General features: G+C 50.7%; 1 protein-coding gene and 1 pseudogene across 1 annotated transcript in view; one reads left to right on the plus strand and one right to left on the minus strand.

Annotated features, from left to right (window-relative positions):
- KLHL6 (kelch like family member 6) overlaps positions 1 to 8,319 on the plus strand; it is a 73,265-nt gene extending 64,946 nt beyond the window's left edge. Inside the window, exons 5-7 of the mRNA XM_004713455.4 lie at positions 1,678 to 1,880; positions 3,901 to 4,114; positions 5,768 to 8,319. Of these exons, the coding sequence (XP_004713512.1) occupies positions 1,678 to 1,880; positions 3,901 to 4,114; positions 5,768 to 6,069 (719 nt within the window). The 3' untranslated portion in view covers positions 6,070 to 8,319. The remainder of the gene's footprint in view (positions 1 to 1,677; positions 1,881 to 3,900; positions 4,115 to 5,767) is intronic.
- A 9,769-nt stretch (positions 8,320 to 18,088) lies between these two features.
- LOC101649971 lies at positions 18,089 to 18,604 on the minus strand (annotated as a pseudogene).
- Between the last annotated feature and the right edge of the window lie 4,521 nt (positions 18,605 to 23,125).

Genomic DNA, 23,125 nt, shown 5'->3' on the forward strand with positions numbered 1-23,125 from the left:
GTGGAGAGGAAATGTTTTGAGAATGATGAGGGTAATGAATGTACAAATGCGCTTTACACAATTGCTGTGTGTATGGATTGTGATAAGAGTTGTATGAGCCCCTAGTAAAATGATCAAATAAATAAATAAATAAATAAATAAAATAAAAATGCAAACAAAAGAAGAAAAATGGTCAAGAAATGAACATGTATTTACAGAAAAGGATGCAGCTCAACCCCCTGCCCCAAGCACGCACGCACACACACGTAAACATACACACACAAAACAGCATAATTTTTCTCCATCAGATTTTTAAAAACCAAAACAAACAAAGAAAAAATCTGCCCAAGCCCCTAATATTTGCTGAGGCCTGAGTATGGGGAAGGTAAATATGCTGAGCTCCAGAGTGCTCTTGGGCAACAACTAGAAAAATTCAAGATGTCTCCGCCGCTGACCTAGAAACCCCACTCTGGTTTTCACCCACGAGACCAATGTGGGTGGCACGGAGCGCCCCTGCAGTGCCCCTTACCACGGTTGCCTGTTAGAAGTCTGAAAAGCACACCTTTGAAGTAGTTAGTGGTGCCCTGGGCTGACGGGAAAGTGTAAGCAAACTGATGGTAAAATATTTGCTTAATGTCACCCAAAGTGTCAGGTTCCCTGGTGTTGGTCTGTCACTGCCTGCTGAATTCTGTGTTTTCTGTATCTCAAGGGAGTTGTCTTGAGGAAAACATTTACCCACTCACTTTCAGCTGACCTGTGAGGAATGCCTTATACGCTCATAACAACAATTAGTTATTTTAAAATAGGACAAGCCCCACTTAAATTTTTATATAGCCCAGGGATACATTTCTTGATTTCTTGGGTCATTTTTCCAAGCTTTTATTTTTGATTTCTGTTTGCAAAAGGAAGCAAGCCATAAATAAAACTTAAATCTGTGTTGTCTTCATTTGATCCAGGCCTTCCTACTCCTGCCCCCAAATGTCCACCCTGACTTCCCGTTCCTCCTTAGGGCAAACACTGTGTCTAGGCCTCACGCACCTAAGCTAGCCGAGATCCCACCTCCCTGAAGCCTGCTCCAACTTCTGCTCAACCGTGTCACCTGTCACAGGATAGAATCCACCCTTATCCACATCCCAGCACACACAGTGACCCTCTAGGACACGGTGGGACGGCCCCTGTGAGTTTCTGAGCCCAGGGCTTTTGACAGGGATAGAAAGCTCCACCTTTCTCCTGTGGGCGGCTGGTGGTTTCAGACTGCTGACCTTGCAGTTAGCAGTGCAGGGCATAACCGCTAAGCCATCAGGGCTCCTGGGTAGATACCTTGATAAAACCCTTGCCTTTCATGCACGCCGGGAGGCCCAGATTCCATGCCTGTGTCAGCGGGGCGGTGAGCTGCTCTGGTGCTGACCAGTTCCAGTGAGGCTTCCAGACTCAGATAGACTAGGAAGTTGGCCCAGGGATCCACTTCTGAAAATCAGCCAGGGAACCCCCGGTGGATTACAGTGGCCGATCCAGCTGACCATCGGGAAGGTGCTGGGCGGGCCGGCTTTGGGCTCCAGGGTTGTCAGGTGCTGGGCTCATCTACAGCACCTAGCAACAGGTGGGACTAGCACTTAGGGAACATGAGAGAAAGTAGAAGAGGAGCTCTATTTCTGACAATCCGGGCGGTTTCTTAAATGCTTTGTGTCTCTTGCACAGGTGGCAAAGAAACGCAGCACGATGTCTGGAAATACAACTCCTCCATCAACAAATGGATTCAAATCGAGTATTTAAACATCGGCCGCTGGCGGCATAAGATGGTGGTGCTGGGTGGCAAGGTCTATGTGATCGGAGGTTTTGATGGGCTTCAGAGGCTCAACAACGTGGAGACTTACGACCCCTTCCACAACTGCTGGTCGGAGGTAGGGACGACGCCCATGAGTTACTCTGTGTTTCTTACTCAGAGCTTTAAAAAATCAGGTATATACCGAGAGTGGCAGCTGGCCTCTGGTGTCCCTGCCACTGAGAGCATTGGTGGTGGCTGCCCTCCTTGTCGTCACGTCCCGCCAGCACTGCTGTTGCTGTCACAGAATGACGTCCTTCCGCGTGGTGAGGCTCTGTGTAGACTCCTGGCCTATCCTGGGTAGACGCTATAGGAAGCTTACCTGGCTGCCTAGATCCCGTGGTCTGCATTTACCTTGACCCAGGGACTCTGTCTCCTCAGACGCCCTCTGCTCTTTCCTTCTCCCCACTGAACACACAGGCATCCTTCTTTGTGCTGCTTGTTGGATCCCAATCACTTGGGATTGGATCCCAATCACATACCAAACAATTCCTCAACATGACCTCAGTTATATCTCATGGCCAGCAAAAGAGAAAAATGATTTCATTTCCTGCATTGGCAGGCTCTCTCCAGTTTCAAGTTCCCTTCTCCCAATCAGATCGCAGAGTGTAAACATGGTCACTGCAGGCGTACGCCAAAGTAGCCAGCTTACCACAGCATTCACCCGAGATGGGCAACTTGAGAGGTGCGGAACACCTGCTCCTCACTAGTGACAGGGCGAGGTTCCAAAGAACCACGATGGTATCAGAAAACCAGAGTTACGCAAAAATGGAGAGTCACTGCAGCTGATCATAAAGTGGAGGATGATGGCATCGTTACGTAACCGCCAAATCATGTCATTATGTAACTGCCAGCTTTCAACATTACATGACTGCCATGCAACTGAGAATTGTGGTCCAGCCAAGTGGAGACCCAGCTGCAACCATCACAGCCAGCGTTCCTCTCACCTGGCACCTTAGCACTCATTACTGCCAGGTGTACGTTGTTAATACATGGAACAGTTGGATGGTAGACTTTTTACTATCATTGTCCGTGGGAAATGTTGGAGAATGAGATAGTTGGTAAGTGGAGACTACATGCACATGTGACCAGTTGCTGTCAATTCTGACTCACGGTGATCTCGTGTGTCAGAGCAGAGCTGTGCCGCATAAGGTTGTTAAGACCTGATTTTTAAAAAAAGTGACCGTCAGGCCTTTCTTCCAAGGGCCTTGGTGGCAGAGTGGTTATGAGTTGGGCTTCTAACCACAAGGCCAGCAGTTCAAAACCACCAGCTACTCCAAGGGAGCAAGACTGGGTTTTCTACACCTGTAAACAGATACAGTCTCAGGGGATTGTTATGAGTCAGTGTTAAAACTCAATGGCAGTGAGTGAGTTTTTCCAAGGCACCTCGAAGTGGGCCTAAACAGCTAATCTTTCGATTAGCAGCCAAGCAGTAGCCATTTATGCTCTCGAGAGTCCTGGACATGTGTAAGGGATGTGCCCAAGGTTTTCTCAAATCTCCAAGTTCCATTGCAGAGTTGCTCCATCATCCAAGAGCACCAGGTAGTGGGCAGGAGGCTCTGGAAAGCCCACGCAACCCCCTCCGCCCAGTGTCCTGGAGTTCACAGGGTAGACCCACAGCCTGACTCAGTCCCAGAGTCTGCAACAGAAAACAGGAGTGTCCACTTGCCTTATTTCTACCAACTCTTCTTCTGGGGTATGATACCATTTTCTTCCTGGCGTTTAACAGGCATTCAGCAAACAGGTTTTGAATGAATGAATGTTTGAAAAAGCATCTCTTCCAGCACCGGCTGGCCTCAGCATTACAAGCGATTGTACCCACATATCACCCACCCCTGAGAGCTGGGCTCTGGGAAAACAGCTTGGAAACACCTCAACAGAGTCGGCTCCAGCCTGCCCAGGTCCTGGAGACAGGGTGGGACATGTGTGGCTGGATCTTCTCTATGGCTCAAGGGGTGTCAGGTCCACAGGTCTTGGGACTTTCGACAAAGGATAACGAGTGTCGTGTCTCTGTGGCTTCTGGTCTCTGGCCTGTGAGCCCCTTCGGCACTCTGGGCAGCAAGACTGACCGCTTCTTCTTATGTCCCATGCCTCTGCAGGCTGCGCCCCTTCTTGTCCATGTCAGTTCTTTCGCGGCCACCAGCCATAAGAAGAAGCTGTATGTGATCGGGGGAGGGCCCAATGGAAAACTAGCCACAGATAAGACGCAGTGTTATGACCCTTCAACCAATAAGTGGAACTTAAAGTCGCCCATGCCAGTGGAGGCGAAGTGCATCAATGCAGTGAGCTTCCGGGACCGCATCTATGTAGTCGGTAAGTGAGGGAGGGGTTTCGTTTTCAACCACCACAGTCCCGGAGCAGCCTGCACGTGGATCATCAGACAACCCCTCCTGGGAACTCACATTCCTGGGTGATGTTGGTGGGGTGTAAATGAGATTGGTTCGGGCAGGCCTTGGAGAAACCCGCTCATCCCCGCTGAGTTATACAGACCAGCTTGGCATGCTGTGGCCTGGGGCAAGAGCCAGAGGTTGCTCCAGGAACAGTGTTGTGTGGTAAGCATTAGCAAGGACACATACGTGGAAATGTGCCCCGTGTAATAAAAACCTGTTGTTTTTGAGTTGGTCCTAACTCCTGGGGCCCCAGGTGTGTCAGAGGGCAACTGAGAGCCGGAGGATTTTCAATAGCTGGGTTTTCAAAGGAAGATCCCCAGGCCTTTATTCCAAGGCACTTCTGGGCTGACGCGCGCCTCCGATCTCTTAGTTAACAGCCAAGCATGTTAACGACTTGTACCACCCAAGGAATCAGCATTCAATAAAGGGTAGCTGGCCCTGCTGGGGAAGCCACCTGTTGCTCGGTGGGAGAAAGATGAGGCGGTCCGATTTCGGGAAGATGTACAGGCTTGGAAACCAGCAGGAGCCACTCAGCTCTGTCCTGTAGGGTCCTTGGGACGGACTAGATGGCAGTGGGTTGGGTTTGGGGCTCTGAAGAGTTGCATTTAGCCTGGAGGGAATGCTGGTCAGGCCAGCTCACAGCAGCCTATACCTGTTCAGAATCATGGTGCTCAGGTTGGACAAGCCATTAGGATCACCCGGGGCGTGTTTGGAGCCGCTGGGTGGTACAAGTGGTAAGGCTGGTGGTGAGAACCCATCCTGAGGTGCCTCAGAAGTAAAGCCTGCTGGTCACCTTGAGAAAGGTCAGAGCCACGAATTCCTGTGGGAGGGTGGTTCTCATCTGAAGCCCCTGGGGTCTCCGCTAGCCGGGATTGACTCAAAGGCAGCTCGCCTGGTTTTTACAAGAAGAGGACACTGGCAGTGGTTCAAATATGCATGCTTACGCATACGTCTAGTTAAATATGTCTACTCACAGCTCCAGAGGATGTGATCGTGCAGCCAGGGTTGAGAACTACCGGTGCAGGAGTTGCCAGGAATTGAATCATTCTGATGAATGAGAGTTCATGAGAGGCCATTGAGGAAAACACATATTCCTTTCTCGCCTCCTGTTTCATGCGGGCTATTTTATGGTCAGCTTCGTGAGTCTGCTAGAAGTCTAATCTCAACCCCATGGGCCCCCATCTCTAGCCAGCACCCAGGATTGCTTCTATGCCCCAGGCCTCTGTCCTGTGGGCCTTCTAATTGTCTTAGCGCCACTATTATGGTCTTGGTGTTCAAGGTCACAGATTAAGTAATGGTAGTTACTGGGCTCCTGAGGTGATCCCATCAGCCTCCCAGGTGGTATTTGCTCAGGGAACAGGCCATCTTTGGGCAGCTGTGGTAAATCAGGCAAGCCTGATGAGCACCTGGCTGCGTTTTTAAAGGTATGGGGAGTGTCTCCACATTAAAGTCTCTCTGCCCCCAGGAGCCCCCACCTGGCTTTCTGGCGCCATCAGAGCTACTGTTTGTCTTGAGAGGGAGGTAGTGCTGCCTTAGTCAGGAGGAGGGGCTTAGACGAATGTTCTCGTCCCTCTAGGCGGGGCCATGCGCGCGCTGTACGCCTACACCCCCTTGGAGGACAGCTGGTGCCTGGTGACCCAGCTCAGCCACGAGCGCGCCAGCTGCGGCATCGCCCCCTGCAACAACCGGCTCTACATCACCGGGGGGCGCGACGAGAAGAACGAGGTCATCGCCACCGTGCTCTGCTGGGACCCCGAGGCCCAGAAACTGACCGAGGAGTGCGTCCTGCCCCGCGGGGTGTCCCACCACGGCAGTGTCACCATCCGGAAGTCCTACACCCATATCCGGCGGATCGTGCCCGGAGCCGTGTCTGTGTGACGGGGGCGGGGCGGGGGACCCCCTGGCGGAGGACCCCCCCTGGCCCCTGGCCGCCTGGCCTCTCCCTTCCTGCTTCTCAGTTCCCCCCTGCACTTCAGACTGCAGACCGCAGGCCCGACCTGAGTTTGGGGGCTCATCGGAGGCTCACCCTGACTTCTCGTGCGTCGCAGCCTGGAGACCCCAAGACCAGCCAGGAAAGCCGGCCTGACCTACCTCTGCAGAGCCAGGTTAACCTCAGGAAGCACGCGTGGTGTGCTGGCTGGCCGGCTGGCCAGTGACCTGCTCACTGGGGGCCCTCGCTCCTGCTACACAGACAGGAGAGGGGATGTCAGAGACGTGAAATGACCAGTCCTGGTCGCGCAGGTGAACTCACCCAGCTAAGAGGCCCTGGCCTTTTTCCAGAGCAAACGGCGCCCTGTCCACAGCGCTGCTGCCCAGCGCATGGCAGCCGAGCACCGAGCGCACCTTTTGTTTCCGCAGATCTGTGGCCAAAGGAGCCACTGAGCAAGGCAGTGGGAGGAGCGGGGGTAGAGGGGTTCACCTCCGTTATTTAAACCACTTGCAACTCTTGGTGTTGAGGCTAGGCTCGAGAGAAGCTTGGGGTCTCTTCCATTGGACAGGTCTGGGGAGACGCAGCTGGAAAGGTCTGTTAGAGAGCAAAAACCTGGAGAAACACCCCCCCACCCCAATCCCAGACCTGCCCTTGCTAGACAGAAGTATACAGTCTGGTGGCCTTGTGTCCAAAAGCTATCTTGCCCTACAGGGAAGAGGTTTCCAGCGATTCAAACCCCATGACAACAAACGGAAAGGTAGCCATCGCAACCCTGCTGCCCATTGCAGAAAAGGGCAGATGTCATCCTGGTGGCATCCCTTCTACTTATTAGTGACTTAGGTCCGTGTCCCAGAGATACCTCCTTCCCCCAGGCGCCTTCCGCTGGGTGTTTGGGTCCTCGTGGCTCCACTTTGGGTGAAAGAACAGAGCCTGTCCTTCAGGCTAAGATCCGGGCTCTTTCAATGAGCTCACTCCGACGTGAGGAACAGGTGGGGAGATCCTGTTTCCGAAGCCGGATTTAAAAAGCAACAATACTAACACGGTAACTGCGTGACCCGCGGGCTTTATTTTCATCCGATGATGTCAGCGCTCTTTATAGAATTTGATTTCATGTCCGAAGTGGGGTCCTGTGGTTGGCTTCTCAGCTGTTTGTTATGAGTGGCGAGGGAATCGTGAATTTCACTTTCATAAACATGTCATGGTAGGAAGGAGCCAGCTTCAAAGCAGGTAAAACCTGGAAAAACCACAGATGAGATTTCTGGTTACACCTTGATGCTTGAAGACAAATACAAATGCCTGTTTGAGTGTGAAAGACTGGTGTCTTTGGGTCAGAAAAGCAAAATGGAGAAAACAGAAATCTTTGTGGTCATGCAGAACACCACACCGTCCATCACTTATTCAACGCACACTGACTGGTGGGTTACTCACTCGGAGCCTTATCAAAGCTTTTGGCTGAAACAGTGTAACCGAATTCGACGCAGCAAACATTCAAGGAGTTCTTTACAGTTCAACAAGCCTTGGGGGACCCTGATGATTAAAACAAATCCCCGACTCTTATTGATTAAGACTCATTCAGCTCGTCACTAAGCAACTGATGGCTGTCCTAAGTTTTACCCTCTGCTTAAAATGAGATGTATGTGAAGTTATGCGGCTGTGGCCGGGTCTTCCCTGCCTTGGCTGAGCCTGTCTTCTGGGACGCTCTGCTCTTAGGTCAGCAATGTGACCCCTGCTAGCATGTTGGTCTCCTCCTGTGAGATCTCTGGCCTTTGGAAGCCACCCGAGCTGCAGGGGACACCAGTCTTCTTCTGAAGAAGAGTCAGCGTGCACACGGACCCTCCCCTCAGACAGCCCTCTGTGTCATGGGGCCCACGGTGGTCCTTCAATAAGAATCACTGGGGAACTCTGAACGCCACCTGTAAATGTAAGGATCTAGAAAGCTAGACATCACCTTGCTAGGTAGTTCAGCATACCTGAGGCATCAAAGGGAAAACGACGCTCTAGGAGTCTTGTATCAGGTGGTCATGTGCAGGTGGTTAAATTCCTGTGTACCTGGCACGCAAGAAACAGAGCTTCTTAGTAATGGCAGGGTTTAGGGGACAGTGTGCTTATTCAGGTGATCTGGTGTTCTAGAAGACCTGGTGGTTATGAATTGGGCCGCTAACTGCAAGGTCAATCGTTTGAAACCAGCAGCCACTCCGTGGGAGAAAGATAAGGCTTTCTATTCCCAGAAAGAGTTGCAGCCTTGTGAAACCCACAGGCTCAGTTCTACCTTATAGGGGGTAGATCTATAGGGTTGCTATGGGGTCAGAATTGAGTTGGTGGCAGTGAGTTTGAGACTTCTCCAGCTTTTAGGGAAAGACAATGCGGCTAGGCATCGAGGAAAGCAACACGTGCCTGAGTGGTACACCTGGTTTGTGGGTGGCTGGCCATCAAAAGGTGGGCAGCGTGAGCCCACCCAGTGGCACTCAGGGAAGGGGAAAGCAGGCTGGCAACAGGTGGGTGTAAAGACTGCTGCCAGGAGCCCTGTGGAGCGGTTCCACTCTGTCACATAGAGGGTCTCAGAAGTCACAAGATCCGCCACAAGGACAACAGGTTGCCATTGTAGGGACATCTTGTTAGTCATCAGACCGACACTTTCAGGCACTAGCCAGGAATGGGGGTTCTTACCATTGAATTTCCATTCAAGAGAAAAATTAGCTTGCATCATGGCGGCAGGGGTTGGGGTGGGCCGTCCTGGCTCAGCAGACAGGGCATCGTGGTGGGTCCAGTGAGTGGACAGAGCTCCCTGGCTGAGGGGGATGTGGATGCAGCAGGAGGTGGGTTGAAAGGCCAGGCCTTTTCTGGATCCTGGAGCCCTGGAATTTATGGATGTGATTGTGCCCCAGGAAGGTAAGGGGAGAATAAGGGGGAAGGGTTTGTAGGCAAGGAAACGAGGAGGGCACTCACCTGGAACTGAGGCAGATGTTAGAGAGGGGCCAGCAGGCAGCCATGGGGCTCCTGTCATACTAGACCAGAGACCCAGAGTCTTTGATGGGGTGGGAACTGCAGGGGAGGTTAGGGAACCCAGTTTCCAAGGTTAGTCTACAAAGGGAGCTATACTCACTGAAAGACCAACTGGAAAATATTCTCATCTCAGATTTTTTTTGGCTTCATGCATGTGACCAAGGGTTTATTTTAATGTATTTTTTTCAAAACCATTGTATTAGAGTCTTCTCAGCTTTCATCACATTTTGGTCTCTGTGTGAGTCTGGGTACTTTAGAGAAACAAATCCACAGAAACTCATGTATAAGAGAGAGTTTTATATAAAGGTTAAGTGTGCATCAAGAAAACATCCCAACCCAGTGCTGCCCAAACCCACAAGTCCAACATTAACCCATTAAACCATATGTCCAACACCAATCCACAAAGTCCTCCTCCATCTCACAAAACAGAGGCAATGATGCCGACCACAGGAGGAAAGCTGAATCAGTGAGCGTGTAAGCATCTCAGCGCTGGCAGGGGTCTCTACACGGGTGCTCCAGCACCCAGGGCAGCATCAGGGTAGGTTCATGCGGTTTCTCTGCAGGGATGTCTTGCAGGAAGTGAGCCTTGCCAGCTGAAGCAGGGAACTGGCAAGGCAGCTGCACCCTGGTCCGACCATCACAAAGCGAGAGACCCGAGAACTAGAAAGGCGAGATTCATGGAGCTATTTATCTCTCCACCCTTCAGTTAACCCCACATGTGTTTATCGGCCAGGTTGGCACAATAAACTAACTCAGTCTCCAATGACTTCAGGACACCACCACCACCACGCGTGTACACATACACACACACACACACACACACCCCGAGCCATGGAACTCAAAGCCCTTGAACTCATTGCTCTCAGGGAAGTGCAAATGTCATTTTCTTAGAGCTGTGAAACCATAGCTTTGCTGTTTATGAAAGCCCTTGAAGTACTGCGGTGTGATTATCCTGCTTGATTCTGAAAAAGATAAGCAAATGTGCCTTTTAATAGACTTCCTGAAGTGGGTAAACACCACCAGAATTTTTTACACGAAGTCCTTACTTCAGTTTGCAAGATCCTCCTCCCCTTTACCTCTGATAAAATCTACAGCTATCTCAAATATGGCCACTATCAAACCAGTTTTGAAGGTCAGATGTTCATATGTATAGGTATACATACATAGTCAACACTGGTTAACCTTTAGATCATACTTGGTTACATGAGGCTGTATTTTTCAAGGGATTAAACTAAGGATGCTGTTTATGGAAAAACTGTATAAAGTTTTTATTTATTCAATAAAATATGTATGAGTGGATAAAATATTATCCACTATATTATCACTGCATGATTTTTTTTTTAATGCTTGTTTTGGTAATGCAAGTATAAGTAGCACCTGCTTAGAAATTAAGTGAAGACACAGATATTGAAGCTTTCGGTTGATTCGAGACCATGTAAGCACATTTTGCAGACACGGGTCTCGGCTTTGGCTTACAGACACAAACATGCCCCTTCTAAAGCTGCGTGGCCTCTCGGAGCAAGCTCTCACTGCCGAATTCAGAGACCCTGTCCCACCTTGCCTCACCCTATTTGCCAAGGAGGTCTCTGGTGGGTTCAGCTTCCTGGGTGACTGCTTGACCCTGCTTCTGCCACCCCCATGTTGATGTGTCTGAAACAGAACCTCCGTGTGCTTCTCAAACTGAGCTATATACCTAACTGGGGACGTAAGGCCAGGTGCTGATCACTGGAAAACCTGCCACCAAGGTCCTAGTCTGTTTGGGGACAAAACTCCAGAGCCTTTGCAAACGACAACTGGAGACTTGAAGGAAACATATGGTTTCTTTAGGCCACCCACCTCCGGCCTCCGTAATAAATAGATTTGTTGCTCCGCCTCAGGTCACCTTTGGTGGAAAACCCTGAGAGGCACAGCCTCCTCTCACCAATAGGAGGTGCTGTGGGGCTCGTTTGTGGGTCCAGGAGAGCATTGGCTGTAACCTTCCAGGCTGAGCCCTCTGGTTTCCTGCAGAGTCCAGGGGGATTGAGTCAGGGCCGCTGAGCAACTCCCCCTGCTCCTTGTGATTCCTGCTGGGCTATGGCAGCCTCTGGACCAGCCTCTTACATAGCCTATTGCTCCCTGCCCCTCTGTGCTCATGGCTTGGGTTTCTGCCTCTGTCTGGAGTCATAGTTCAAGACTCCTGGTGCTGGGGACCAGCCGCCCACATCAGTCTGCATGTTTACCAATGAATGTGGCTTTCACTTCCGTGTCTGTTGCCTGGGGAGTTTCCTTTTGTTATCGATTTCTGCTCTGGCAAGCCACACTGAAACCCCTGCCGGCCCCAGCTCTGATCCCTTGGGTGAGCTTCTAACCTGCTGCCTCCCCTGGGACCTCCAGACATACCAACCTCTCCACTCTCCTTGATTCATTTCTAGCTACCCCAGCCCCAGCCAAACCCCAATCCGTACTGTTGAGTAGATGCTGACTCAAAGTGACCCTGTAGAACAGAGGAGAATTGCTCCACGGCTTTCCAAGACTGTGAGTCTTTTTTTCCCATTTAATTTTAATTTATATATTCACTTATTTTAAACATCATTTTACTGGGGGTTCATACAACTCTTATCACAATCCATCCATCCATTGTGTCAAGCACATTTGTACATTTGTTGCCATCATCATTCTCAAAACACATTTGCTTTCTACTTGAGCCCTTGGTATCAGCTTCTCATTTTTTTCCCTCCCTCCCCGCTCCCCACTCCCTTATGAACCCTTGATAATTTATAAATTATTATTTTGTCATTTCTTACACTGTCTGACGTCTCCCTTCACCCACTTTTCTGTTGTCCACCCTCCAGGGAGGGGGGTTATATGTAGATCCTTGTAATGGTCCCTTTTCTCCCCCCACCTTCCTCTTCCCCTTCTGGTATCGCCACTCTCATTATTGGCCCTGAGGGGTTTATCTGTCCTGGATTCCTGTGTTTCCAGCTCTTATCTGTACCGGTGTACATCCTCTGGTCTGGGCAGATTTGTAAGGTAGAATTGGGGTCATGATAGTGGGGAGCAAGAAGAATTAAAGAACTAGAGGAAAGTTGTATGTTTTATTGGTGTTATACTGCACCCTGACTGGCTCGTCTTTTCCTTGTGACCCTTCTGTAAGGGGATGTCCAATTGCCTACAGATGGACTTTGGGTCTCTACTCTGCACTCCTCCCCATTCACATTGATAGATTTTTTATTCTGGGTCTTTGATGACTGATACCTGATCCTATCGACACCTCATGATCACACAGGCTGGTGTGCTTCTTCCATGTGGGCTTTGTTGCTTCTCAGCTAGATGGCCGCTTGTTTATCTTCAAGCCTTTAAGATCCAAGATGCTATATCTTTTGATAGCCGGACACCATCAGCTTTCTTCACCACATTTGCTTATGCACCCATTTTGTCTTCAGTGATCATGTTGAAAAGGTGAAATGCCAGGTTATTAGAACAAAGTGTTCTTGTGTTGGGGGAGGATTTGAGGCCAAATGTTCATATGCTACCTTAATACTAAAACTATAAATATATGTACATAGATTTGTTTCTCTATCATCAAATATAAATATATTTACATATGTACATGTCTATATTTAAACCTTTACAAATGCCCTTTGCCTCCTAGTTCTTTCCTCTATTTCCTTTTACTTTCCTCTTGTCCCACTATCATACTTAGCCTTCATTTGGGTTTCAGTAATTCCTCTCAGTTACTTTGCCCTTGATCAAGCCCTACCAGGCCTCCTACACCCTCCTCACAATTGATTTGGGATCACTTGTTGTTCCCTTGCCCCTGGGTTTGTTAGCACCACTTCCTTTCCCCCACCTCCCTCTCTCTCATGTCCCCCCTGGAACCATCGGATTGTTTATCCCACCTATCTTATCTAGATAGACCTGCAGAGGTAATAATATGCACAAAAACAAGAAAAAGCAAAACAAAGCAACAGAAGTAAGCAAAACAACAACAACAACAAGAGCCAATAATAAAAAAAGAAAAAAGAAAAGCCTATAAATAGTCCCAGGTCTATTTGTTGACCTTTAGGAGTGTTTTCCGGTCGAGTCTGATGGGCCACCACACCCTGGCCCCACAGTCTATTTTTGGTATTCCTTGGGGACTTAATTGCTCCCCTTGCTGTTCTGTTTCATTCCCTTAGTGTTCCACCTCACTGTGGTGGGGTCAGATGGGGCACAATTCCCGAAATGTGTCTCCAGTGTTGTTCCCCATAGTGCTATGGGTTAGTAAGGGGCATTGTGTCTCGTGGTGGGCCTGGCCCTATGATCCTATCTATGCATTGGCTGCTCTGAGCAGGAATATCATCCTAGGGGCTTGGTGGGCCAGGATGTGCTCCACTCTCTCTCCTTCCCTGTTCATTTGCTCTTGTGTGCTCTGATGGGACATGCCCCTCTCCCTGAGCTGTAGCTTCAGTGCTGTCCTCTGAAGTGAATTCTTCTTGGGGGAGGGATGCTGTCCATGTAGTTGGGATTGGGGCCGGCCCCTCAGACCTCTCTATTGGTTCCCTGCTTCATGTCGGCATGTTGCATTCACATCTTGGAGCACTGGGTTGAAGTCTGGTCCCTCTTTCCCTGTGGAGATATAAACAACACCCTTCCCTTGGGTGGGTTAGTGCCTTGTTCCCCCACCAGGACCGAGTCTTCATGGGAGCAGACAGCCTCATTTTTCTCTCACAGAGTGTCTCCAAATTCTCCTCACTTAGAGCTGTTTGACGAAGAGGAGTAAGGCAGGACACAGAACTCTCTGTCTCCCTGTTCTTTAGGCAGATTAGAAGTGGCTGGAGAGATGCATGTAAGCCAACGTCCCCTCTCACTTCCTGAAACAAAACCCACGGCTCCCAGTAGGAGAGTAGAGGGAGACACTCTCGAGGGGGAGGAAGAGTTCAACTTCAATATCCCCAACACTCGTCTCTGTTAATAAGGTGGCCCACACCTGGCTCTCCCCCCCATTTCCCGAGGCACGTCTGAGATGAGGCTGCACTGCGGAAGGAGGTTTTCCTGGTGACAGAGGGGACATAGGGAAGCGAACACAGGAACCAACCAGGCTCTAGAGGTTGAGGATTCCAAAATCCAGCTTTCCTGGAGGAGGACGAGGAGGGCGGAGCCTTTGGAAAGTTCATGGAGAGAGGATGTGGAAAGAAGATGGAATTTCCCAAGAGCTTTGTGATGCCCCCTCACAGTATTTGTCCGTGTGTGTGTGTGTGTGTGTGTGTGTGTGTGTGTGTGTGTGTTTGCTTTGGGTGGACTTACTTATGAAACAGGTCCAGTTAAAGAGGCAGGTGTATCCACTGCTTGCCCTGCTGCTGGGGACATTTAAAAAGAGAACTGCCCATTGTCAACACCCTTCTTTGGACCCACAAGGTCCAGGAGTGCCAGCTCCCGTGCCCCTGCCATCTTCTGCAAACAGCTCACAAGAAATGCAGGGGGTGAAAATGTCCCTCAGTGCACAGGGGCCCGGGGGTGCTTTCAAACACTTGGACTCTAGGTCATAAAGCAAAACAAAAAGAACAAAATTTTCAGAATTTCTGGTTCTATTTTTCCCCTCCAAAGTGCTTTCCACTATTCAAAAAAAGTAATGACCTCCCCACCCATGAGTCTTGACTCAACTCCATGGTAAAGCCTAAGGCTGAGCAAAGACTGGGAGAGCCAGGGCCCAGGAGGCCACCGACGCTTCCGGCTAACCTTGTCGGCTGCAACATGCGGGGGCCAGGGGCAAACCGATGCCCAGAAACATCTGCACCTGCTCTGAGGTAGACAGGACTTTTGTGGGTTACATTCTAGTCTTTCATAATAAAAATGTGGTCATCGGGGCGTCATTTCTAAGAATCACAGGCTTAGCCAGAAATGACCACAGAGACCGAGACAGTGAAAAATCGCTAGAAATGATGGGTTTCAGTTATCAGAGTGGACTCTGGGGAATGTGGCGCTCCCTGAAACCTGGGAGAAGGGAAAAATGACGCTAGACTTTGTCCGGCTTGAGTCTTAAATGAGCTTTAGAGAGGGAGGCAAGGGGATGAGGCTGTGGGAAAAGGCAAAACCCAAACCCCCACAGCCAGTGTTAATGAGCACGGGCCCTGTGGAGCCCGATTGTGGCCCCCCAGGGGGCATCAGGGAGCCACGGTGTCCCTGCTCCCAGGAGCTCACATTCTCTCCCTAGGAGGAGGAGTCCACTCAGTGGCAGTGAGTTTGGTGTGGGAGGGTCATCTGGCTGGATGTCAAAATCTACACTACGTATTAACTTACTGTGTGCTCTCTACCAGGCTAAAGACACTTCCCCTAAAGCAAAACAGTGACATTTGGAGCTGGCATCTGGCTGGACAAGGTTCACCTGCACTTTTTACGTTGCCCACGGGAGGGCGGACGTGGGCCACTGCCTCCTTAGGTACAGGCGCAGTGCTAGGGCGGAGGCCAGGACGCCCGCGCCTGTCTTTTCCAAAAGGAAAGAAAGGACCAGTCTCAAGTACCAGCCACCCTTCTCTGTTCTGCCCTCGGGACTCCCTGCCTGGCCTCCTCTCTCAGCGTGAGCGCCCAGATTAACTGTGGCCTGCTCTGCCCTGGGTAAGTGTGTTAGGCTGAGTACTTTAGAGAAACAAATCCGCAGAAACTCATGTGTGTAAGAGAGTTTTATATAAAGGGTAAGTGCACAGCAAGAAAACATCTCAACCCAGTGCTGCCCAAGTCCACAAGTCCAACATTAATCCATATGTCCGACACCAATCCACAAATCCACAAAGTCCTCCTCCATCTCACAAAACACACACAATGATGCTGACTGCAGGAGGAAAGCCGAGTCAGTGAATGTGTAAGCATCTCTGCACTGGCAGGGGTCACCACATGGCAGCTCCAGCACCCAGGGCTGCATCGGGGTAGGTCCATGTGGCTTCTCCTCAGGGATGTCTTGCAGGAAGTGAGCCTGGCAAGCTGAAGCAGGGGAACTGGCTAAGGCAGCTGTACCCTGGTCTGACCACCAGAAGGCAGGAGACCTGAGAACTAGAAAAGCGAGGCTCACTGAGCCATTTATCTCTCTGCCCTTCAATTAACCCCACATGTGTTTATCGGTCAGGTTGGCACAATAAACTATCTCAGAAAGGCACATGGAAGTCCCTGGTGAACAGCTGGAAGGCTGGAGGTTTGAATCCACCTAGGGGATCTGCTCAGATGTCGACACTCTCTGTGCTGCTGTCTGGGTCCATCTCTGACACACGCCACTCTCCCCGCCCCCCACCCTCCCACCCCCAGCACTACTCTCCCCTCTGCTTGGGTTTGGCAGCTCACAGAACTCCTGAGCTGTCCTGAACAGGTGGTTTCTTTAGGAACTGGATACAGCTCGGGATCAGTCTAATCAGGAAGCAGGTCGAATGCAAAGTTACCCATCTTGGTGCAGGCCAGCTCTCTGCTCCTCTGTGCCTTGTAGGCCTCCTTTAAAAAAAATTTTTTTTTTATTGGGCCTTGTACAGCTCTTATCTACTTGATCCCTTGGTATCAGCTCATTCCGCCCCCCATCCCTCATGATCCCTTGATAATTATGATTACTTTTTTCCATGCCTTACACTGACCGATGTCTCACTTCACCCACTTTTCAGTTGTCTGCCCCCCTGGGAGGGGGTTATATGTAGATTATTGTGATTGGTTCCCCTTTCTCCCCTCACCTTCCTCTTCCCCTCCTGGTATCGCCATTCTCATGATGGTCCTGAGAGGTTTATCTGTCCTGGATTCCCTGTGTTTCCAGCTCTGATCTGTAACAGTGAACATGCTCTGGTCTAGGCAGATTTGTAAGACAGAATTGGTGTCATGATAGTGGGGAGCAGGAAGCATTAAAGAACTGGAGGAAAGTTGTATGTTTCAAAGGTGCTATACTGCACCTGACTGCCTTGTCTCTTCCTTGTGACCCTTCTGTAAGGGGATGTCCAATTGGCTCCAGATGGGCATTAGGTCTCCGCTCTGCACTCCCCCTCATTCACATTTATATGAATTTTTGTTCTGGGTCTTTGATATCTGACACCTGATCCCATCCACACCTCATGATCACACAGGCTGGTGTGCTTCTTCCATGTGGGCTTTGTTGCTTCTCAGCTAGATGGCCGCTTGTTTATCTTCAAGCCTTTAAGATCCCAGATGCTATATCTTTTGATAGCCGGACACCATCAGCTTTCTTCACCACATTTGCTTATGCACCCACATTTACATATGGGTGCATATAAATATATTTACATATGTATATGTCTGTGTTTAGACCTCTATCAATGTCCTTTGTGTAGGCCTCCCCTTGTCTCTGCTTTCTGCCACCATGGGCTCAGTCCCTGGACTCTTCCAGGCCTCTGGCTGTCTTCAGAGTCACGGTCCTTCGTCATTCTGTGTTAGCTCTCTCAGGAGATGCTTTATCTCCCTCTCTGCGGTGTCTTTTCCTGTTTTTCTGTCTCAAAACCTGTCAACTTCAAGGTTGGGCTTCGGGGGAGAAAGGGGGGTGGCGCAAAGCAAGCAATCCACTCTCCGTGGCCACAGACATGGCTATAGTCACCACTGCATTTGCATAGCTGTACTCAACTTTATTTGCATGGAAATATTGACAAACCCAATCCCTGCAAAGTACCGACTGCTGGCTACGCTGCAGCCCAAACTCCACAAAAGTCAAACTCACTGCCATCAATGTGATTAAGACTCACATCAGCCCTATAGACAGGGTAGAACTGACCCTGTGGATTTCCAAGACTGTAACTCTTTTTTTTTTTTTGGAAGACAAAAACATTGCTTTGGCACAATAGAATCAGGGTATTCACTCAGCAGCAGCTCCCCTCCCCCCAGCGCCCTTTCTCACAGGTATACAAAAGGTCCTTTTTACTACCGAACCATGTCCAGAGTTTCCCGAGACAGATAGGATCTGGGACTTCCCTGTGGCCAAGGGAACCCCGGATGGTCAGGCCCAACCCCCTCAGTCCCACAGGCCAAGCCTCACTCCTGGGCACTAGTTTCCAAAGCTGCCTTGTACTTCCCCTCATCTCCTGAGGTCATGGCACCAGGGCCTGGCAGGGCACCTCCCCGCCCCTTCACACACACCAGCAGGCAGGCACGACTTCCAGGGTCAAGTGGGCTGGGTGAGAGAGCTGCTTTCTCTCCTGCTCCTCTTTCTCGAGGGATCCCGCATTCTTCCCAGGGATTGTGTTGACGGCTCCATGACCTGCTTCCTGCTCGTGGACTCCACGCCCACCAGGACTGCTCCCCAGCATCTAAATAGAGCCGGAGGGATGGTGATGGCATGGTGTGCTTAAACATCGCGATCGGCACCCAGGGGTTCTTAGACTGGGCCTGAGATATGTTGAAAGATACGAGTTTCCTGGTGCCCTTGTCCAGCTCCCCATGCAGGTTGTAATTCACCACCATGACCTTCACCGAGGCTTTGACTACTACATCACCCTGGCCCAGGCACGGCAGGGTGTGGCGGATGGGGAGGTGGCCTTTCAGGGCCATGGTGGCAGTGGTGGCGGCGGCGGCAGGCCTGGCATTTGGTAAACAGGAACAAGGAACAAACAGCCACCGTCGCAGTGGGCAGATTCACACCAAGACTGTAACTCTCTGTGGGAGTAGAAAGCCTCATCTTTCTCCTGTGGAGCAGCTGCTGGTTTCGAACTACTGCCCTTGAAGTTATCAGCTCAACCTGAAACCACCACGCCCCCAGGGTTCCCTGGGCTACAGCCCAGGGTCAGATACAACGTCCGGTCTGGCTGTTTACAGGTTGCTCGGGCAGTGCCAGTGGCGTGGGCAGAGGGAAGGGACCCTCTGCAGTGGGAAGCCGGGCGAAGGGAAGCCCCCAGGGCTTAGGGGAAAATCCCTGCAGCTGCTTCTCGGAAGGACCAGGGCCAGAGCTCTTTCCTTGAGTCAGAAATAGCTCAGCCAAGAAGGTATGAACGTGTCCTGCAACGAGCCCAGGTTCAGTGTCTAACAGTCTTTCGTTTTGTTTGTATCTTGCAGAATGGGTGGCCAGGACTGAAATACAGTTTTAGAATACCTCCACCCCTTCAAAAGAAACCTCCCCTCGCCTGGTAGCCACTTTCCGTTTTTAGCTCCATCTACTTTCTGTTTCCATCGATCTGCCTATTTCGGACATTTTATGTAAGTGAAATGATACATGTTGTAGCCGTTAGTTTTTCCACTTAGCGTACTGTTTTCAGAGTTTATCCACATATCATAACTTCCTTCCTTTTATCGCCACATATTATCCCAGCACCTGCATCTGAGGAAAACGGTGGTGGCCACACCTGACCTCCTTCAGCTCTTAAGGGGGATGACCCCAAAGCACAGGACAGACATGCCTCCACCCTCCTTCCTTCTCAACCCTGTTCTGACAGGAGCCATTCTTCCCACCACACTTACTCTACTTGTCTGTTGGGTCCACACATCGAGCAATGACCACTTGGAACCCATAGACAGTGTTCATGTTTATACCATTTACTAGGGCAGTTAGCAGGTTACAATTCAAGTGCGGAATCCTCAGGATACAGTTGTTCAGTGGCACCCGCCAGCAGGACCGTCGCTGGCCCTCATGTGCTCTGTGCAGATGATGCTACAAAATTATCCTAGGGCTGCCAATAAATGCCCAGAGGGCATGCAACTCCACTATAAACGCCATAACCCAAATGGACTCCCCAGAAGCGCCCCACTCCACAATCCCGCCTCCTGCTCAAAAGCACTCAGCTTTACTTGCTCTGTGGGCTGGGAAGTCCATGGCTCTGTCTCATGCTCTGCCTCCTGGTCATGCTGCTGCTGCTCCTCGGCCACCTCTCTGGTGTCAAAGCTGGCTCCTGGGTCAAGGAGGTGCCATGCTCAGGGATCTCAGAGTCCAAAGGACACCACTCTGGGTTCTTCTCCCTCGCTGGTAGTGAGCTCCTCCCTTCCGGCTTCTGAATGGTCCATTTTATCAACATCAATCCTGTCAACAATCACTCACAGCTGAATCATAATTTCAATCAGTAGGCTACCCTACTTTCTGACCCAGATCTGGAACATGAAGGCCGTTTGGTTGGAGTAACAAAGGCTCTGGCTAATTTAAATAAAAGTTAAATATATATATGTATGTCCTGGGGACCTTGCTGGCCCTATCTTAGCCTTGGCTGTGATGCCAAGTCCCAGGAGATGTGGTGGGGGTGGGGGTGGGGGTGGTTTGAAACATGCACACGAATTCTCTGATGCTCTTCCCTGAAAGAGAGGTGGAGTCTGATGTCCCTCCTTATAAGCAGAACGGGATGTAAGGACTCATTGATAATGGAGTCCTCAGGGGTAGAAATGGTGACCCCATGTTGAGTCTCTGCAGAGAAAGCTGGGGCTTCAGGGCCAGCGCTGGGACAGGGCTGAGCATGGGGACTCTGCAGTGCTTGGCCACTCGCTGCCTGCTGGTTGTGATCTGCCTGCCCTTGGGAAGAAGAACCATCATCTCAGCCTGGCCCAGGCCTAGATTCTGCCCACCATCAGCGGGGCCTCTGACAGAGAAGCCCCAGCATTCACCCTGCAGTCAGTCGCCCAGCCGGCACCACAGCTGCCTCAGTTCAGGAGCCACGGTCTGGGCCGTTGATGGCTGGAGCCCGGTTTCATCCACAGCAAGGTGGTCCACCTGGCTTAGAGTGCAGCCCACAGGGAGAGGCAAACTCCAAACCCAGCTCGTACAGCAATCAAACTATACAATGAAGGCAAAGTTTTAAGGAATTATATGACATGGCCTCACATCCATTCTAGTCTATTCCTTTCCCCGGTCGGTCTTCCATTCTATCATTTATAAATGCTGCTCCGGATCTCCAAGTTGATTTCACTCCTTGTGAAGCAAGTTTGAGCGGTCCAGGAGTGGCACAAGAGAGAAGAGAGGAGGCGAGTTGCCTGCGGGGCAAAGGAAAGAGGAGAGACAACAAAGGGGGAGATGGAGGGTGTGGCTGTTACATGAGCTGGTGTCAACTTGCAAAGGGGTTGCCGCTTGGTGACCTAATTTGGAGGCACCAAGGAGCTAAATAGCTCACTGGAGACCAGATACACTCACGCCCTGCCACATGGAGATACGCAGATAGAGCCAGAGCCCTGGAACTGGAGGAGCCACGTGGAGACCCATGCCAGTGCTGAGATGCTTCCACCGCCACTGGATCCACAAGACTTTCCACCCACTGGCCTGTGATCTTCCTGCATTCGGTGTCATTGCATGGCTGCGTGAGTCTAAAGAGGAATTTTAGGACAAGTGTCCACATATGGGGTCATATTGGACGTATGGACTTGATCTGGACTGGGCTGGGATGTTTTCTTCATGTACAACTGCTCTCTGAGTGTCTCTGGGTTTGTTTCTCTAGTCAACCTGGACTAACACAGAGGACGAAGGAGCAGAGAGGTGCTGTGTGGGGCGGCACCCACAGTTCTTCACACGAGGCCCTTCCTTCTAGGGAGTGTCTTGGGTGACAAGCTGCTGTTCTGTGTGTGTCCCCACCAGGTTCCCGGTAGTCCCCGGGCTCTGAGCTGCAGAAACAATGCTTTGTTTATCTTGCATTCTCCATGACTCCTGGAAGAGACTTGGAGTTCTAAGAAGTGACAAGCCTTAAAGAATGTCCTCCTGTCCAGGTCTCTCACTTATAGGCCAAGGCAGTGCCACTCACTGTGGTCAACCAGCCAGCAGTGATTACTGACCACTCACTGTGGGCCCAGTGGGACCTGCTCAAGCCCCCCTCGTGGGTCAGGAGCTGAGTTGGAGCCAGAATCCCATACAATATTCCCTCTGTGCCTTCCACCCACAGCTCCCTGGGGCAGCAGGAGGAGCTGCCTTTGGCTCTACCGTAGTCTTCTCCATTTAATCCCCCTTGGCCATGGGGTCTGCACTCTGGTTGGCACTATAGAGGTGGCAGCGCCTAGCAGAGCCAGAATGGGTGCAGAGTCGCAGCCCCAGCCTGTGAGTGTGTAAACAGGATGGATCCACCACCCAGTGGGAGGGCAGGGGCTTCTGAGTCCGCCAGACCTGAGTGTGATGCTGACTTTGCCGCTCTCGCGCTGGGTGACCTTGGGCAGGTCACTTCACCACTTGGTGCATCCGACCTCATCTTTAGGCTCCATAAAGATAACAGCATCTGTTCCGTGTGAGCATGATGGTGTTGGCGTAAGGAGTAAGGAGCCCCGGTGGCATCATGGTGACACAATGGGTTGCTAATGGAAAAGTCAGCAGTTGGGGTAGCTGAATTCTTGGAAAATGTGGCAGAAGACAGACCCCAAGTCCCTGGGACACTCCCCGCCCACGTGCCCGAGTAAACACAGCGAGTGTGGACAAGAAGGGCCGGAGTAGGAATCAGCAGGTGGACCTTGGCAGCTCACCTTGACAAGGACCGGGCGCACTCTCTCCTCTCAGGAGAGCCCCTCCAGAGCTCACAGGAGACGATTTAGGAAATTGGGCTTGAGGTTTAGTGTTTATAGTGTTGTTGTTTTGCTTGAAGTCATTGCGTGGTATCTCCTAACAAGCGACACTAATAGAGATTTGAACTTACTCTGACCAGAAAACACCTTCTTTTTGGTCAGTAGATTACAAATTTAGAAAGCAGAATCAGGACGAGGACCATTATTTGGCTCTAAATTTGCTTTTTCCCTTGATGTCCACAAGATGGTGGAATGGGCTCACTACAAGTCTGAGGCAGCTCCTCTCCAAGGGAGCTTTAAACTGGGAAACCCTAGTTTTTGTTTTTGATGCTTAAAAATTCCTCCTTCAAAGTGCTTCCCTTTCCTTTTAGAAAAAAAGAAAAGAAAAAAGGTAAACAATTTAAACCTAACCTTTTGGGGCCTCCCACAATAGGGGAGGGATGCCATTTCCCTGTCTGAAGGCATGAATCCCTGGGAGGTTTTCTCTCAGTAAGAGTTGATGGTGTTGATGGGACTAGCTGGTGCCACAGGGAGTCCTGGTGCCATAGTGGTAATACGTTGAGCTACTAACCCCAAGGTCAGCAGTTCAAAACCACCAGTTGCTCCACAGGGGAAAGATGA

Source organism: Echinops telfairi, unplaced genomic scaffold (genome assembly GCF_000313985.2).
Source record: "Echinops telfairi isolate 266 unplaced genomic scaffold, ASM31398v2 ScPeMD7_7407;HRSCAF=8445, whole genome shotgun sequence".
Lineage (NCBI taxonomy): Eukaryota > Metazoa > Chordata > Mammalia > Afrosoricida > Tenrecidae > Echinops > Echinops telfairi.